Genomic DNA, 19,369 nt, shown 5'->3' with positions numbered 1-19,369 from the left:
GCATGTTAGCATTGTTGATACCATGGCTGTACACTCTTGGTCTTGTTGCTATGAGTGTTTTCTCAATAAATGTTCCAGCACTGTATAATCATATTTGTCATGGACTTACACTGCAAATGTGCTTGTAATATAAAGCATTACAGAAAAATACATATAAAATACAAGAGTTTATCCATATGTCACATTAGGATTAACATTTTCATTTCACAAAATCACAGACCGAAAGTAGTGTTCTTCATACAATGTCCTTTATATTTGAGGATTTAATTGTGAACCTATAAGGCATTTTTCACACAAAGACATTTTGACATTTCACAGAAGGAAAAGCGCAGGTTTAATCATAAAATGAATGATGGCTGAACTGCTTTAGTTTCACATTCCTGGTATTGTGCATACTGGCTTACTGTCACACTGTCATGACTTACTGGGACACACTGGCTGTGTGTTCCAAAACCATTTCTACCATACTATTCAGTGTGCCAGAAAAAGATTAGGTATGCCTGTAAAATTCAGTTTGACGAAAATACCAGAATGGCCTACTGCATCAAATTTTGCAATATGCAAGCCAGCAAGCTTTTTTGGCTATACTGATCTGCAATCTTCTGCACTGTGGACATATGAGCAAGAGGGTCAAAGTTAATGGTGCAATGTTATGACGAGGTAGTATGTCCCACAGTTCATAAGGGCAGCGGCAGTATGTACTTAAAGTAAAAAGAAAAAAGTATGCAATTTGGAATGCAGTGAGATAATTGAACAGAGCTATTGCTAATGTTATCAGTAACAACTGCAGACTGTATATAGGTAACACCTCCACATTTCCTACCAAGACAAGTGAAACATGACAGGTATAAAAATGACCAATTGTGAGATGATCAGGCTTGTAAACAACACTCCACTGAAACTGCTCTCCTGAGGGTTTCAAATGACATTCTCATGTCTTCTGATGCAGGTGACTGCTCTGTGTTAGTTCTTCTGGACCTCAGTTCTGCATTTGACACTGTTGACCATAACATCCTGATTAAGAGGCTACGTGATTGGGTTGGCATATCTGGCATAGCGTTAGACTGGTTCACGTCTTACCTCAATGACAGAAGTTTCAATGTCTCTGTGGGTGACTTTGTGTCTGTTACGTCTCCACTGTCTTGTGGCGTATCGCAGGGCTCGGTTCTGGGGCCTCTGTTATTTTCCCTGTATTTGTTACCTTTGGGACTGATAATAAAAAGTTATAATGTTGCCTATCATTTATAGGCAGATGATATCCAATCCATCTGTCATTCAAACCCAGTGAGGCTTTCGCATATGCTCCATGGACTGTGTAAATGGCATCAGAGACTGGACGGCAGAAAACTGCTTACAACTTAACGACACCAAGACGGAGGTTCTAGTTATTGCACCAGATGAGTTTGTCCCCATGATCAGGCAGCGTATTGGTCGACTCTCCTCTGCTGCCCATTGCAACCTGCGCAATCGATCTATGTCGTTTGACCCCCATGTTAAGCAGCTGTCCAGATCATGTTTCTTCCACCTAAGGAATATCAGTAAACTGAGATCTGTAGTATGAACAGCTGAGTTAGAGATGATCATACACGCCTTCATCTCTTCCCGCATCGACTACTGTAACACACTTTTCTCGTCAGTCAGTGTAGCTGCTCTTAACCGTTTGCAGATAATCCAAAATGCTGCCGCCAGATTTCTCACGAGGACAAATTGACGGTCACACATCACCCACGTATACTCAGATCTCTCCACTGGCTCCCTGTAGCATTTAGGATCCACTTTAAAAGAATTCTCACTTACAGAGCACTACACGGTCAGGCTCCCACATATGTGGCTAAATTACTTCACCCTTATTCACCCGGCAGCGCTCTCAGGTCAAACGTGTTAAACTACCTGTCTGTCCCACGCACTCGCCTTAAGACCCGTGGTGACCGAGCTTTTGAGGCAGTAGCACCAAGGTTGTGGAATGCTCTGCCTGCACTGCACCCCTTTCTTTTACAGATTCTGTGAACTCATTCAAAAACCAGCTCAAGACACACCTGTTTCGACTGGCGTTTGACCAAAAACTCATGTCCTAGGCCTGCTTTTAAACCATGTTTTAATTTTGTACTTTCTATGTGTATGTAAATTATTGGCCCTTATATGGTCACATTGTGTTTTTTATGTTTGTAATTCTGCCCTGTTAAGTACTTTGTGACTTACGTCTGTAAAAAGCTCTTTATAAATAAATCTTGCTTAGCTACATACTTACTTGTGCCTTTTCAGTCCACAGAGATTTAGCTGGCAAAATCAAATTGAACTTGTCATTTTCGAGTTGTATTTTCTTGTTATGTACTTTCTGTATGTCTTTTAATTACTGGATTTTTTTTGCTATTTTTACTTTTTAATACTGCATACCACAATATGTAAAAGTAATTGTGTCAGTTATTTTATGTGAGTGCGATTGCACATGTACTTGTGTTAAATTCATTTAAAATGTTTATCCAGTTATATAGAGTTGTGACAATTATGTATCAAAGTGATATTGTTACAAAAATCCTCATAAGTTCACAAGTACAATTAGTTTCTTTCCTCATGTCTGATAGCTCCTTGTATAGAAGAGTGCTCACCAGCAGAGGAGGACTCTCATTTTCTCAATACCAGGGGAAAAAATGTCAAAACGGTCTTCACTAGGATTCTTCAGACCATCTGCAACTACTTCAAAACCGCCACAAACACAACCATCCACTGGAATTTCACTGCAAAGTCCTGACCAGTTTGATTGCGAGAAACATGACCCGAACACCACAAGGGCTCATATGCTTAGGTTTAATGTGGTCATTTCAGGGAGGTAAAGTACACTGTGAGGAGATGGGTTCTTTCGTGGGACTTTGGGAATGCAGTATCTAGATTATACACAACAATGTTAATATTGAGAATTATTACCTGTAGACTGCCTGAAAAATTCAGGAGAAAATGGAGGTCAAAGTGAACGTTACATTTTCAATAACTGGGCTGAATGACATGTGACACCTAAAGGCCTGCAGGTGCTGTTCCAGTTTGACTTACAGTTAGGGTTACAGTTCAATTTATGAAATTGTGGTGGTGTAGTGTAGTTTAAAGAAACTGTAGAAAAAAATCCTGCATTTAAATTTTTACCTATATTAAAGCAATCTTTGTAAAGTAAAATTATTAAATTACATCATATACCCGGTACTTATTTTGATAAGTTGACAAACATCTATTTTATTTTTAGCAGCATGCTACTGCTACTTGTGTGCTGTTGGATATGTTTAAAGCAATACATCATCTTTTACAAACATATTTTTGAATATTCTTACGCTATGACGAGGAAAGTCCCATTTTGTGTCTTTTTATTACGCCATGTCTTTCTTTTATCGCCTTTTGTACTTTTGTAAATGGCGTTGTTGTTGAAAGGTGGTAAATAAACTTGCCTTGCCAGCAAAGAAGTAGAAGAGTAATAATTAAACAAAAATGCAAATACTTACTTAATGTGCAGGTATTTAAAAACTGTACTGTAAGGTGGCCTACAATGTTTTGTTAAAGGTGCAAGATATGAGATTCCGAGCATTTGCATTGTCTCTTTACAGCTCTCAACATGGATACGCCTGAACCAATGGCTGGTAGCTAACGGTGCGAACAGAGCTAAAAGTACAAACTAGGCAAGCATGCTGAAAGAATTAACACATGTTTACTTGAGGGGGCACCAAACGGGGTGCTACGCCTCCGCAACGAAACTGTCGGCCGGGAAGGTGAGCTGCGGCCATGAGCTTGCCGCTGCGATACTTTCTTTCTTCTTTTTTCAATTTATTGACTACAAACCAACATTTAACCTGTTAACTACTAGCCCTATTTTTAGGCGCATGCCGCCACCTACTGTACCGGACTGTGTTACATCATGACTTTATGACATCATTTAAACACAATAATAATTTTATTATTTATAAATAAAATGAAAAACATACAAACAAAACATAACATAACACAACAAAAAAACAGTCATGTAGAAGTTATTTTCTTGATATTATACCTGTTCGATTAAAACAATTGAATAAAGCCCTTTTAACCTGAACTTGTTTGTCTCTAACAGTCATGTGATGCTCCACTCCCTTCCTAAAGCTATCACCCTGCCCTTCAGTCTTTCTCCTTACACTGAACTTATAGACTATCAGCACATGTTCAACCGTTTCTTTACAGTTGCAGAGCTCACAGTTATCCGACACCATCTTTTTCATGATGTATAATCTTCTTTATACATCTTCTTTCCTACAATTATTTCCATAACTTCTCACTCTGACTGAAGTCTGAATGTTGTTATAATTTATACCTTTGTAGTCATTATTCCAAATTTCCTGCCAAGATGTAATAACTCCATGCTGTATTACTGGTTTTGCTTCTGACTTCCCAAAACAAATTTCTAAACATGTGCTTTGTTGAATGCTCCTTTGGCAAGTTTATCTGCAACCCAATTCCCCTCTATTCCAACATGAGCCAGTACCCAACAGAAATGTCCATTTATTCCTAAATGTTGTAAGTTAAATGATGACATATAAACTTCAGTTAAAAGATCCTCTCGTACTGTTTGACCTGTTTTGTTTTTTATTTATTTATTTGTATTTTATTTATAAATAATAACATTATTATTGTGTTTAAATGATAACTGTCGTGAAGTTTCACAGTCCGGTAGAGTAGGTGGCGGCATGCACCTTAAACGTTGGTTTTCAGTCCGCCAATAAACTGAAAGAAGAAGAAGAAAGTACGGAGAGGTTCGTTGGCCCACATGCTTTTAATTCGCGTTTGGCTAAAATTGGCTTTTCTAAGCCGCCGTAGCAGGAAAAACACTGACAAGCAGCTGCTCCGTTAGTATTATGTTACAGAGCTCACGTGTAAGACTTTACTTCGTATAGTGCTGTAGCAGAGATTCATTTGGATCGCCAATAACACAATGGAGCCCGTCATAACAATAAATCCTGGTAGGTTAAATGGTCGTGTTGTTCGTTTGGAAGTTAAAAATTAATGGCGATGCATGCTAATGTGTAGCATGTGTAAATGTTTGGCTAGTGCTACTTAGCCTAGCTTAATTTGTAGTTTGTTATAAAGCCTGTTCCGTTGTCGAAGATAGTAATTTAAATCACCAGTAACGCAATGTAACATGTTATCGAAGTCAATCCGATAGATTAAGTGTTCGTGACGTTTGTTTTGTCGCCATGAATGAACGTCAACGCATGCTAATAAGTAGCCGTTGTAAACGCGTGGCTAATCTTAGCGCAACTTCACTTTGAGTTAATGCGTGTGCGGTTTTCTCTACAGGAGCGACGAAATGGGACATTCGTCAGAAAGTTTGGGACTACATCGAAGATAATAATCTGGCCAATTTCCCCAGGCCTGTTCACAACCGAATCCCAAATTTCAAGGCAAGTTAAAGGATTTTAATTGAGGAAGGCTTGCCGTGCACGACCAACACACGGTATTGCTTTACAACTAGTTGTGAACCAAATGAATACACCGACAAATAAACTCATTACTCAAATATGCAGTGGCATTAAAGTCGACATTGTTGCGAAGGCTTTCATGTGCTTATCAATTGAACTTTTATTCATACAGGATGCTGTACTCACTGTGACTTGTTAACTGTCTTTTGCATGGGGGGCCACGAGTACTCAGGACAGTATGTAGTAAGTAATAAAACAGATGTTCAACACACACAGCTTTATTTTAATAAGACGACCTAGAAAACCACACTTAAAGTCGTACCATTGTATGAAATAACAAAATGAATTCTTATTATGTAGAATCAAATACGTTAAGTTACAAAACATGACGTTTAAATACTATTTCTTGAAAAAAAAAAAGTTTTCCTAAACTGGTATGTAAATGAGCCCACGTTACTAAGTGTGTGTTCATATGGTAAGAAAGTAAATAGCCATGTAAAATATTTGCACATAACGGTATTTAATGAAAGTAAATGCATGCATTGGTAAAATTGATACAATAATTACACCATGGGGTATGAGGTTTTCACAGCAGCTCTTGGCTGACTTTGTATTGACTGTCTGTCTTGTCTGTGCACCTATGCTCCTTTTTTTTATTATTTATTTTTACTGTGTACTTACTGGCCAGGGTGCAAGTCAAGCATGCAACAGGCTTGTAGACCTGCAGGAGTTCAAGTCCAGCCAGACAATCAAAGTAAACCCAGACAGACCTCAGCAGCAGGCGCGCTTTGTCACTCTGGAAGTAAGTTAACTCTGGGGGGGGAAAAACTTGTACCTTCCTCTCCTCTCAACCAGGGTGCTTTCACAGCCTGTACCAAGGTGTCTGAGCTGCAGGTGTTCATCCAGTCCACTGAGGTGAAGGTGGATCCCGATAAACCTCTGGAGGGTGCCCGGCTTGCAGTGCTGCAGGTAGCACACAAAGAACCAAAGTGCCCCAGTCTATATTACAGACATTTCTCTCTGTCTTTTCTGTTTTGTTACATTGTCAATTTAAACTACACGGAGGGGTTCATTTTAGGTTGTTAGAAATTCAGTATAATTACTCAAGTGGCAGAATTACAAATCCTCTGAGACTCCAGAACTTGCTAAGTACTACATCCCCCGATTCACTTCTTGACAATTCACGCACATCAATGCTTTGCATTTGAAGTTTTTGAATCTGCATAGTCTTTGTTATTTTTGCCATCTCACTGAATTTGTTCCAATCCATTTTTCATCTGCTGATCATATTGCGTATCTGGTGGCTAATCTTTGGGAAAATCTTTTACAGGCGCAGAAAACTTTATTGGTCCCAACACCTCGTCTTCGTACCGGCCTTTTCAACAAGATCACTCCTCCCCAGGATGCCAGCAAAGAACAGCTACGCATATGCTCTTCCTCACAGGTTTCAACTTGAGTTTACGTACTTTTATCAACATTCCTACACAGAATTTCATTATGATTGAGGCAGAACACCCCCCCCCCCCCCCCCAAGACCTAAAATATTCCTAATTTCTTTTAACTTCTTCTATCAGGGTGTGAGAGACTTCAGTGTGCCTGTGGACCTGGATGCGACGGTGAGGGTAGACCTGGTTGTGGTCGGCTCTGTGGCCGTGTCAGAGAAAGGTGATTCACCACTTCACCAAATCAATTACATACTGGGAGCCTGAAGATAATGCAAATTTCCCTTGCATTAATTAATTTATGGATTTGTATAAATATGGTAGATCAACAGTGTTGTGAGCCCAAGACGGTAAAGTATCTCAAATCTAACAAAAAACAGATTCAAACATACTCCTCGCCCATAAATAACCAGAAGTTAAAGCCACAAGTGTTGCCTGCAATTATTTGTTTTAGTTTAAGTACTGACTGGTAAGAATACAGATGGCAAAATGAATAGTGTGTTATTCCACCCTACACCCCACCCGTACACAATGTAATACACTAGAACAGCCGTGGTGTTTGCAGACACACTTGGCGGAGATCTGCACTCTACTGAGGGCACCTTTCTATCTCTTCGTGTCACACTTTTTAAAAGAGGCTCTCCTCTCTTCTGCAGGTCTGCGCATTGGAAAAGGAGAGGGCTTTGCTGACATGGAGTATGGCATGATGGCCTGCATGGGAGCTGTGAATGAGTCCACTGTGGTGGTTACGATTGTCCATGACTGCCAGGTTAGTTTACCCTTTCTGTTCTCAACATGTTCCCTCATGGCTCTTTATTCTTGTCTTTATCTTTTCAAGTACACTTTGACTCACTTTATCAAATATAAACACTTAAAATATCACTTGTCAAGTGGTGCTTGCTAGTGTGTAAAATGTCCAAGTTTGTGGCAAATGCGCGACACAAACTCCAAAGGTCTCACATGATGTGTGTACACACATTTCATGAGTTGTAACTTAAAAATATGATTTACACAAACACGTTTCTGTTATAAATTTGTTGATCAAACGCATGATTACGGACGTGTAGCTTCGGTGCTAATTGGAATGTGTGTGCGTTCAGGTGGTGGATATTCCAGAGGACATCATTGAAAGCCATGACCTGACTGTGGACTACATCCTCACACCCACCAGAGTAATTAAGACAAATAACCAGTTCCCCAAACCACTGGGAATCTTCTGGAATAAGGTAAATTCATAGAACTTTTCTTTGCTGTGGCTAGTGGTCCACCATACAGTCGTAGGTCAAACTTCCATTTCTTTTTGTTTTAAGGTTGGTTTAAAATATTGCATCAAGAAAAATGATATAAATCATCACTACATCCATTTTAATAATAGCTGAATTAAAAGCAACCCATCAGTGAGTCGGTCCTTATGTAATGTTTTGATCTTGTAACTGTAATAAACAGTATGGAGGCAAAAAGGGTAATCGGACTGAGGATATAAACATGTAACATACATAACACAATGGTTCAACCTGATGTTTAACCAGTTGAGAAAATAAAAGTGATTCATCTTTACAGAATCAGAACCTCGGTTGTGCTGCATTCTAGGCGCTCAGGTTTAAATGACACTAATTATTATATATAATAACAATTATAACATAAAAATACTTTTTCAATGATAAAATGCATCATAATGAACACTTATGTTGAAAATAAAATATAGATGTCATCCCAATTAAAATATATAATGTATTACAAACATCAGATTTAGTTTATTAAGGGTATGTGTTATAAGACATCTGAAGCCCAATTGTGCTGTGGCCTGTCTGTCACTGTTAAACTGGAAAAGATAAAAGTTTATTGAATTGAGGCTCAGTCCTGACTGAGCTCCTAACAGAACATTTAGTCTCTGCTCGGCGACACTGCCCTCTAACGGACATGTAGTGACACCACAGCTCACTTCTTCATTGCACCTCTGTATGCAGTTCATGCCTGCTCCAATCATTTCTGCTATATTAGTCTTTTTGTCTTATTTTCTGTTTACTCTTTTAATCAGTAACAATTCAAATATTAGGTAGTGTTTTAGTTTTTATATACAGAGAATATACATTGTATACTAAGACACATAGCAACCGTTATCATCCGTCTATATATAAATGTGTCGGGACCTTAAACTTTACTGATTCACTGACACTGGCCGACGGATGTCGAGTGGTTTTCCACCTGATAATTTGTCTTTAATTAGACATGCTGGGAGCATGATTCTTAATGGGTGGATAGTTTCTGTGTCCTCTGTGCTCCTTAAGACATTCATGTAAGTAAACAGGACCTAGTGACCTCACTGGCAGGAAGGCCATGTCTGATCATCAAAGGCTCCGCTGCCCTGCCAGATATGCTCTGCAGGGGAACGACGGGTCAAACGGGCCAGTCTAAAAACAATAGCCCTGTACATCCTTTACAGGACCGGTCCGTATCAAAGGCTGCCAAGACACTTTACAGGCCCAACAAATCAAGACGGCAGTCTTTATTTTTAACTGCTTGGGAAATGAAATGTCCTGCTGCTATGAAGATAGGTATTACTGTAGCATGGGTTGTGAACTGGATGGAATAATTTGTTATTAATCTTAATTCATCCGTAGGTATGGTGCATTGGCTCAGAGGTCTACTTGTTTTGCTGTGTGTGTGTGTGTGTCACACTCCTCTTTCAGCTTTACTGAGCCTGTCGAGTTTTGTGTCTTCAGCTGACCATTGAAAAGCTGGAGAAGATCCCCATCCTGAAGAAGTTGCGTGCTCTGGAGGAAGAGGGCGGAAAGGATGTAACACTGGGGGTGGCTCCCCCTGAAGCAGAGCCTGGTCTGCAGACCGGCCAACCCAAAAGGCAAACTAGACGGAGGCCAAGGCAGAACATAGAGCAGGATGATATGGGAGAATCCAGACAGGAGAAAATGTCAGAGTCAGAAAGGAAAGCCAGGCAGCGCCCAGCTAGAGTGAGGAAAGAAGGCAGAGGAGATGGTGGGGGAGGTTATGAGAGAGGAAAGGGAAATAGAGAGGGAAATAGAGGAGATAACGTGAAGGCAAAGGGCCCAGAGGAGGGAGGAAGTGAAGTCATGTCTCAACGTAAGCTCCCTCTGAGTGTGACTACAGTTTACCTGGGGGGAATCCCTGCTGGGCTGCGTGTTAGTGAGCTGAAAGCTGCCCTCAGAGAGAGGGAGGCCGCCCCACTGAGGCTCACCTGGCAGGGAGCGCAACACAGGGCCTTCCTGGACTACAGCGACCCTGAGGCTGCAGAGCAGGCCCTGGAGGCTCTGCAGGATCTCAGTCTGAATGGTCACAGTCTGCAGGCTGAGCTGGCCAAGAGCCAGCGTGGAGGCAAGAGGTCCGGACAGTCCAATCGGAGACCAAGACCATCAACACCTCCAAAATCTGATACGGCACCAGCAGATACTGAGAGTGACACCAATGAAAAGACTGAGGAGTAATCGCAATAAGCGATACTCAGCCCAAAAAGTATTAATTGTGGAGCAACGTAAAATTGCCCTAAGAAGAAATAAGTTAGTTTTTTGATATTTTTGGATTTATTACAAGAGGACATCAGTTATTTGAACCATAGACATCTAAATTGAAGGCTAAGACTAATGGGCTGAGACAATTTGAATAGAATATGCAACAGTTGAATCAAAAAGCATTTCACTAAAAAGGTATTTTGTACATGTATCATTTCATAATGCGTAACAACACACCTAATGTGCCTTGTTTATTCACACGCACCTCGCGGTCGTGTGTCCCGAGAGCCTTCGGTTTTTGAAGGTGTTTATTTTAGCAGTTCTCAGCGATGGACGAGTTATTTTCCTTTTAAGACTGTATATACAGTCTTATTTGTTAAAATGGAGAGTAGAGTAAATTGTTTTAAAGTGTTCAATACATTTCATTTCCACAACCAGTTCTCAGAGTTGCCTCCTTCAAGGGAGTCTTGTTTTTATACGAGTTTGTCTGCTTGTTGATCTCGAAACCATCAACTGATGAACTGGTTAGTTTTTGTTGCGGATAGCGCAACCGTGTGGTCATTTAAACAGTTTATACCATCCTGATGATCCCTGAGCCCGGACGCTTAAAAGTAAAATGAAAGAATCCCTGCGCTAACATTTCCATATCCATTAGGTTTGACGACACAGGAGTTAATTCTTTTAAAAATACGTTAAAATCTGAAATATTTAAATGGTAGCATTTTTCTTTTCCCATTTCATTGCGACATACCAATGTGACCCATTTCACATAAATTGCTTTACTGTGCAGTTGCAACCAGATTTTGAAGATGTGGACATATTTGCAATTTTGATAACATCGTGTTTAAATGGCCATAATGCTGACTCAGTTGAACATCTTTACAATGTATCCTTTAATACGTCCCAGGGTTTAGGTATTCTCAAAAAATGCAGATTATAAAGATCTAAACCTATTTTATTTTTAAACATTTTGTGGGCTTTTGTAGCCTTGTTGGAGCTATGCTTTTTGATTTCTCCTTCCTTGCAGTTTCTACTTTTTTGTGAATGGACATTGTAAATTCAAACGGTGATAATTGTATCTTTTGTTGACAGAAATGACACATTCATGGCTTCCCGTTTGGTTTGGCCTGTTTGAGTATGAAGCCAGGCTCACCATGTAAGGGTTAAGAGATGCTATGGTACCGGCTGAACTGTTCTTGTGTTGATGCATCAGTTTGTAACCTATTGTAACATTCTCCATTGAAGCATTTGACCGTATTGGCTCCGGCTAAGTGTCTGTTTTTTTTTATTTTTTAAACAAAACAGTTTTATCTTACTTTGGTTTCGACAAGCTTGAGGGGTGATTTGTTTTCACATTGCTTTATTTAGGAAATCGAACCGGATTGTGCTTTTTTGAGATCAAACTGCCAACCTGGAAAAACCCCAACCTCTGACAGTGTTGTAGTCGTTGCAAAGCTGTTACCCCTCAAACTATCCTAATAAAGTATACAGATTGTTCTGATGAGGCAGTAATTAGATGTCGAAAGTTAAACTAAAAGCATGATATCGCAGATCATTGAGCTCACACAACCAAAAAACAAATCATATTGATTTACATTGGTGATTTTAAGGAAACTTTGGATTATCCAGTTAGTGTTTACTTGAGTAATATATCATTTAGGGTGACGATTCATTGTTGACTTGTTTTGATAATGGTGGTGGTACAAAGCAAAAAATAACTAGCTGAAATACTAAGAATTAAATGCCTGCAAGCACGCCTCCAGACTTAAGCCCCCAAAAAGATGCATCTCGTGCCCTGTACTGTTATAATCTAATGTTTCTCTGCACAGACATGGTAACGGATCACTCTCATGTCAGTCTGCAGCGTTAGACGAGTGTACTGTGCTCACTGAAGGCACAAGCACACAGCATGTCTGTCTGCACAGAGCAGGCCTCAGGCTTTTTATGGAGCTGTCATCCAGGCCTGGCGAGGGAACAGCTGTGGAGCCCCATCTCACTCCCTCTGCCCCTCGGCAAATGTCATCGGTTTGTTAAAGCGCTGTTCAACTCCTGTTGAGCCCGCTCTGCCTATGCTCGATGGCATTGCTCATGGGGTTCAGTCCGTGGTCATGTAAGATTTCAAAAGCAACTCTAGTATTAAAGCACTGAATGCTGATGGACTGAAGCTCAGATCTATGTACATACAAGCCTCGACAACATTACTTACAAAGTAAAGTTAATGGGACATCTTAAATTACCATTCAGTTATGACTATGTGGGTGCTCACAAAAAATAGATCGCGGCCGCCATGTTTTTCTACATTTGAAGCACCTGTTACTTTCAACCCCACAAACATTCCTGAAACTAAAATAGTTTGAAATTCTTAATAGATGTCAACACTTTCTTATTTGACCAATTGATATGAAAATACCTTGCAGCCAGTAAAACTAACTATTTCAAATTGTTGCTGCTATAAGCAACAAATAAGGAAGCCAATGAAGAACATTTCTCCTGTTCCTTTTGTAATATAAGTAAATTGGCTTCATTCACTCGTGACATCTTATTCCTGTGCCTCTGCTATACATTTTGAGCTTGATATTTGTGTAGAATATAAGTAGAAGAACAAAGCTTTCGCCTCCCTTCATATTTAATGGAAAGCCCACTGAACCTCTTTAATTTGGGAAATGTATTTTATTTTAGCCCATTTCTTTGTGTAGATTCTCAAAAGTTAGTGCTCCTTGGACTCCCCTGAGTTATTGAGCAGAATCATCCTTTGAGCAAAATGTTTTTGAGGGCAACGACTGTCCAAGAACTAACCAGCCCGAGCGAAGTATGCATGTTTTTCAACCGGTAACCAAACGTGGTTGAGATCTCTGCCTCTGATGTTACTACGCTTTCATTGCTTACATTCTCATTATAGAGCGCATACAATGATTGACTTTGTAAACCCTTTATTTAAAATCTATAATCAATTAATCGTTGTTTTGTGGTAAATCTGATTAGTTCATTCAATGTCAGTTTTCATGAACAGGCACGTCCTGCTCCGGCCAGGTGAAAACACTGTTAGTTAAACTGTCAGACTCTGGCCTCACTTGTATAACAAGACACCACTGATATTAACATTTGTACTACTGTACAACATTGTGAACCTTGTATCCCCATTATGCTTCCATTGTTAGGCTTCAAAGATTAGTAGATTAAAGCCACGTGAAATCAGATTCCTTTTTAATTTGGTTGATTCATTCATTGCAGGCCTGTACATTCATGTTGGAGTCCTGTTCAATTGTTATAAATACTGTGATGCTTCAGGAAAAAGCAGAAATTGCTTCACTTTTTAAATACTGCTAATTTTGGTTTATTTGTGTAAAAGTGATGACCGGTGTGAGATTTACAATTGGTGGGATATTTGTTTGCAGTGAAAACATTTGGCATGAATTGGGTGTGTGATGAAATCAAAAAAAAAATTTTTTGGTGGATTTAGGCTTAAACAGCCGAACAGATATATTTTATTTCTTACAAATGATTTGTTGTAATATAGCCTAAAAAGTTGCCCTCATTGATGGACCCTTGCTAATTTGCCTAACATTATATACAGTGCTGAAATGAATAGTCTACATATCTCTAACACAAACAACATAACAGTGCTTACAATATATCCTCAATTTTCATTTCAAAACAATAACAAGCGTTCTGACAAATATTGCCAATAAAGAATATACCTCCTTGGCCAATTCGCCTAAAATTAAAATATGTAGGCCTACAGAATAAATAAAAAGATGCGCTTCGGCTATTCAAAAAGTGCCTTCATCGTTTTTACACAATATATATGGACATGTTTTATGTGATGTCCACAATTGTTCCTTTAAAATTCAACGTTGAAAGTCCAAAAATGAAAAAAGAGCCTCAATCTAATTTGCCAGAGAAAAGAAAAGTAAAAAAAAGTCAGATGGAGAAAATGGACGTGTGCATTTTTACAATGACCTACTTTAACAAGAAGAATACACATTAACAAAAGTGTGAAGTGGTAGTCATCCGCTCTGCAGGACTAAGTACCAAACAGCAGCAGGGTTTCATACACCCAGTAACCCCGCTGGTCGATGTTGATGGCTTGAAAAAGTTTTTTAATATTATTATATATTATTATTATGTGGTTGCTTTGTGAGTGGCCTGTCTCCGCGTCTTTGTCGCTGTGTGAAACAGAAAAGTAGTCCGGTCTACTTGAAGCAGTGGGTGCTCTCCATGGGCCGGGACAGGCCTTTATGTCGCTCAGTGGTTATGTACTCGTCTGTTCTCGTTTCAGGTGTTCACCCCGCTGCATGGCTCAAGTCTGTGCCACCGTCCTCTGGTCCGCAGGTGTCCGTGGGTATATCATCACATGACGCAGGGCTTGATGTCCTGGTAGGAGACCTGTTGGTGGTGGTAGTATGCGCTGCTGCTCGGTGCGTGCATAGTTGAGGACGTCATGGCGTTGAACGAAAAGACGAACTCCTTTCGGTCACACATGCTCGGAGACTGGGAATGGTACCGAGGAATACCTACGACATTTAAAATATGGATTAAAAACAATGACAATATGTAAGGTCGCCGTGGTCTAATTAGACGTTGACAACTTCTAAACATGTGTTTGAATCTTACATATCACAGACATTTAGAAATAATAGAATAAATATAACGGTTAGATAAATATTTTCTGCAGGGTTTAATTGTCAATTATCCATGATATACATGTCACGAGCAGCCAGCCTTGACTTTGATTTTAGGGATCCATTGATAGTTGAACGTTTAAAGCGTACAATATAATATAAATAACAGATTCGTGTTAGAAACAACTTGAGAATCTAACACTCTTAACTTTCTCGAAGATTAAAAAATATATTTTCAAGGTAAATTGTGTGATGAATTGGTAGAAGACCTTTATAGAGCATCATTTTGTTTTACTAACTCTACATATGGAGCCTACATTCCTCACAGACTCCACGGCCATTAAGCAAGCGCGATTAAGATTGTCAAAAGTGGAGCAGCTTCAGGGCTAATTGACAATGGCCCTTTTGCACGCCAGTCCCAGAGGAGTCGGGGCCACGGGGCAAGGCAGGCTGGTCCTGACCGCGCTTGTTTTTCTTGCCCGAAGATTGGCAAGGATCCTAACAGACTCTCCATGCTGTGTTTTTTTTATTTTTTTTATCACTTCCAGAAAATGAAACCGTGCCAGTTTGAAACCCCTATTTTTCTTATTTATTTGGAGTACTGTAATCTGTTTCTATCGGAGCAGAATGAAACGTACATTTCCGTGGGAGAAAATACGTGGTTTCATTTAGTTGCATCAATTTCCTTAATAATGTGCTTGAGTTTTTCTTCCGTTTTATACAATATGAGATACGCCTGTGTTCCGTAACGCAAACGCAGTGCTGATCAAATACGGAACATCAATGATAGGCACGTTTGGCAGAAGACTATACACATATGTGAGCCATGCGTAGAACATATTGTTTAGACTACAATGAAATGGATTGGCATTTGTAAATATTGCTGAATCATATAATTCCTATGATTTAAATTTCTCACTCATTTACGCAGTGTTGCGCAACATTTTTACAGTTTTGTGAAGTAGATACATGAGAGGTTAACATATCATTGAGCCTACCTTGTAAATCTGTAGTACTGTGCCCATTCTGGTGCAGGTAAGATTGGTCTAGTGAATGTGTGGGCAAGCTTGGCTGCAGTGAGTTTGCCCCTGGATTACAAGGAGACAGCGGCTGCTGTTTTATGTAGGAGGCCCCGTTATTCAGGGAGGCCGAGGGGGCTGGAGCCCACGCCGAGGCTGAGCTCGAGTAGACAGGGTGAGGCTCCATGACTCCTCCGCTGGTGAGCAGAGGGGAGGCAGAATTGTCGTGGTGGGGATAATCACTCCCGTTGGATCCTGTACAACTTCCCATGTAGGAATGTCCACTGTTGGTCGACAAGTGTGACATGGTGTGCCCGGACAGACCCATGCCGTCCATGTTACCTGCCAAGTGTCCATTCATCATCCCAAGCCCACTGTCCAGAGACAAGCTGTTGGGCGGACAGGACAGGCCCCCGCCGCTCCCCTGGAAGTTGTAGGACTCGGGGATGTGGTTGAATCCCAGGCCGTTCATCATGCTGTACATGGGCTTCAGCGCCTGACACTTGCGCCTAAAACCCCTGGGTCTCCTTCTGAAGGAGCCTTCCTCGAACATAAACTCACTAGCCGGGTCGATAGTCCAGTAGTGTCCCTTCCCTGGCCGGCCAAGGCCTTTGGGCAGCTTAATGAAGCACTCATTCAGGGACAAGTTGTGACGCACGGAGTTCTTCCATCCCTGGTATGAGCCCCTGAAAAACGGGAAGCGGCTCTGCAGGAATTGGTATATTTCACTGAGCGTCAGGCGCTTGGTTGGGGAGCTCTGGATAGCCATGACTATTAAAGCAATATATGAATAAGGGGGTTTCTCTGGTCTGCGGATCCCTGCGTTTGTCTTTTTGGTTTTCGTAGTGGAGGAGGCGGTTTCCATCACCGCGGTCTGTCCGTGCGGCTTCTCCGGGGCAGACATCGGGCTGCTCTGGCCAGGAGTCTGCGCTGGGGGCTGCTGGACCTCTGCCGTCATTAGTTCAATTTTGTCTTCGAGATGGCAAACGAAAATAGTTGCTTTCCACCTTTCCAGCTATAAACACTACAAAGTAAGATACTTATTTGCTGACATAAAGAGCTAAAAAAAAGTAACCAAGCAAACTTAACGCACGAGCCAAAGACTGTCTTCTTAACTCTGTCTTCTTCCTTTTGATTCAGTCCTGCAGCAGTCTGAAGCCGTACCGCCTTGTACAAAGCGTCCGAAATGGGATAAGGAGCAGAACAGGAGCCGCTTTCCACTTCAGTTGGTGTGTTGTCGTGCGTCCGAGGAGCTCACTTTTTACTTATCTGTTGCCATCAGCGCATTGGAAGCTGGATGTCTTGGCCATCCTAATGTAGAGACCCGCCCAGTTCCCTCCTACTCCAGTGGTGGGCTGTAAGCATGCACATCTGTGTGCGTTCACTTTTCAGGGAAATTCTTTTTTTTGTCCATTCTTTACATAGAAATAGGGAATATACTGTATATATAACCTTTAATAAGTTATATTCTGTGCGCTATTGAATATAATAAATTAGAATAGGTTATAATGTATTATATAATCACGTACTGATACCACCGGGCCTTTGGATGCAGATTGTGATTTCCCTGTTTTATAATGTAACTTTATTTTATCTGTATTATTATTTTAAACACTGAATAGCGCTACTAGTGATATAAACTGCATATGGGTTCATAAACCTACAGTGCAAACTGTATCTCTTCCTTTCAGGTCACATGTTAGATGCACCAGCACGGCAAATAGCTTATGTCTCCTTTGGTATTGAATTCATGAAATATTTTATAAAACATTTTTAGTGCATCACAAGTGACCAGAGAACATGCCCCTCTTATTCAAAACCACCCTCTTGATTTCTGCAAAAGATAGACAGGAACATGGGCAGGATGTTTATACAGCAAAATGTAAACATTTCCCCTGGCCTTCTTAAAATAAAAAATCAAGCAAATGCCCCTTTCGATCAGCTAATACTCAATCTGATGCGATATGCCTGTCCTGTGGTGATGTTGGACGTTTTTGCACATGAATATTGTTTGTATAATGCAGTCATAATATTTACGCAGGGATGCAGGAGGAGTGAGGTGGAAGCTCTGCCGAGCTGTGAGCACAGAAACTCGGACGGGGACTTGAGATCGACTCCTGCAGGCAGTTTACCATCGAACGATCCAGGAATTAAGGTAAAGTGGATTAACACTTCTGAGTCAGAAAATGACCAGCCCTGTGGCCGCTTTAATTTAGAGCCACAGTGGATGTTTAGTTGGTTTTATGTGACATTATATCCGATAGAATAATGAGAAAAACGAAGCCTAAATTATACCTCAAGGCTTTTGCTTGAACTAAATTGTAATTCACTCGGAATAAGATGCGCGCCAGTTTGTTTATTTGTTGTGTTTCTGAAGTTGAAACGCTTCATTTTAGTTTGTTTTACTGCCTTTTACGCAGCTGAGCGAGAGCTATTGAAAGACGATCAGTCCATAACCTAAAACTGTTGACAGTAGATTGCTTATTGTTCCCTGGAGATCTCGATAGCGGCAGCCAGCAACTTGGTGCTTCTCCATGGGCTCAGTTAGTCGAGCTTGTTGCGCTTCTGATCTCTGCCGCCGTTACTGTTTCTATGCTTATGCGTATGATGACTGTTGGTTTTGACACAATGGAAAGTAACACCGGAGAAAATGTTTTTGCCCTGTGCGTTAAAACCAGACTATGTTTGGAGACGTTGTTTGTTGCCTGTGCGTAAAGGTCATAGTCGCTCTGTTAATATTATGTTTCTGAAAAACAATGTGGCAACATGTTTGTACGTTCAGTTTAATTTCACGAAACACATTTCAATCAAATTTCGATGTAAAACTGAAATATCAAATTGTTTATTGGTATTTACCGGAAATGTCCAGTCCCTCTTTTGTTACAGGCGAGAAAACAATAATTGTAAAATTCTCATGTTCAACCCAAAGGTGACAGGCGTGTCACTGTTAGTTTTTGCTGTTGCAGAGGGGATTTAAACTCATGGATAAATGAAGGTAAGTATTGTTTTAACCGATGCCTGCTCGGCCACTCGCCTGGAGTGAGGGCCACACATTTATCAGGGTAGTAGACCACCCAGCGTGCACCAGGGGCAGGCGCGCTCCCGTCCCCTCTCTGCCCACTGCATTTAATTACCGCTGATGACTTCATTCCTTTAGGGCGCTTTTTCCCCCTGACACGCTCATTCGCCCCATGTCATGTTGTTCTTTCTTTGTTGTACATATAGGCCTATATTTCTAACTTGAACGTTCATTCCAAAGCCAGTGTCCGTGGTTAAATGTTTACGCAAACCACCAGCGTGGAATTGTGATGCGCTTCTCCCCCATTCTTCTTCCACCAATAAAAATATCTAATTTCTTTTATTGTTTATTAC

General features: G+C 40.6%; 2 protein-coding genes across 2 annotated transcripts; one reads left to right on the top strand and one right to left on the bottom strand.

The window, feature by feature from the left end:
* Positions 1 to 4,830: 4,830 nt before the first annotated feature.
* On the top strand, positions 4,831 to 11,613 carry mthfsd (methenyltetrahydrofolate synthetase domain containing). The gene is made up of 8 exons (XM_079289833.1): positions 4,831 to 4,970; positions 5,308 to 5,411; positions 6,285 to 6,398; positions 6,760 to 6,873; positions 7,004 to 7,094; positions 7,528 to 7,640; positions 7,972 to 8,097; positions 9,595 to 11,613. The coding sequence occupies exons 1-8, from the start codon at positions 4,943 to 4,945 to the stop codon at positions 10,330 to 10,332; spliced, it is 1,428 nt and encodes a 475-aa protein (XP_079145959.1). The 5' UTR covers positions 4,831 to 4,942; the 3' UTR covers positions 10,333 to 11,613.
* A 3,093-nt stretch (positions 11,614 to 14,706) lies between these two features.
* Positions 14,707 to 16,955, bottom strand: foxf1 (forkhead box F1; the record flags this gene model as incomplete). The annotated part of the gene is made up of 2 exons (XM_079293415.1): positions 14,707 to 14,870; positions 15,977 to 16,955. The coding sequence occupies 2 exons, from the start codon at positions 16,953 to 16,955 to the stop codon at positions 14,707 to 14,709; spliced, it is 1,143 nt and encodes a 380-aa protein (XP_079149541.1).
* Positions 16,956 to 19,369: the final 2,414 nt, after the last annotated feature.

This window comes from Melanostigma gelatinosum (assembly GCF_949748355.1).
Source record: "Melanostigma gelatinosum genome assembly, chromosome: 2".
NCBI lineage: Eukaryota > Metazoa > Chordata > Actinopteri > Perciformes > Zoarcidae > Melanostigma > Melanostigma gelatinosum.
This window is presented reverse-complemented; position numbering and strand designations above follow the sequence as displayed.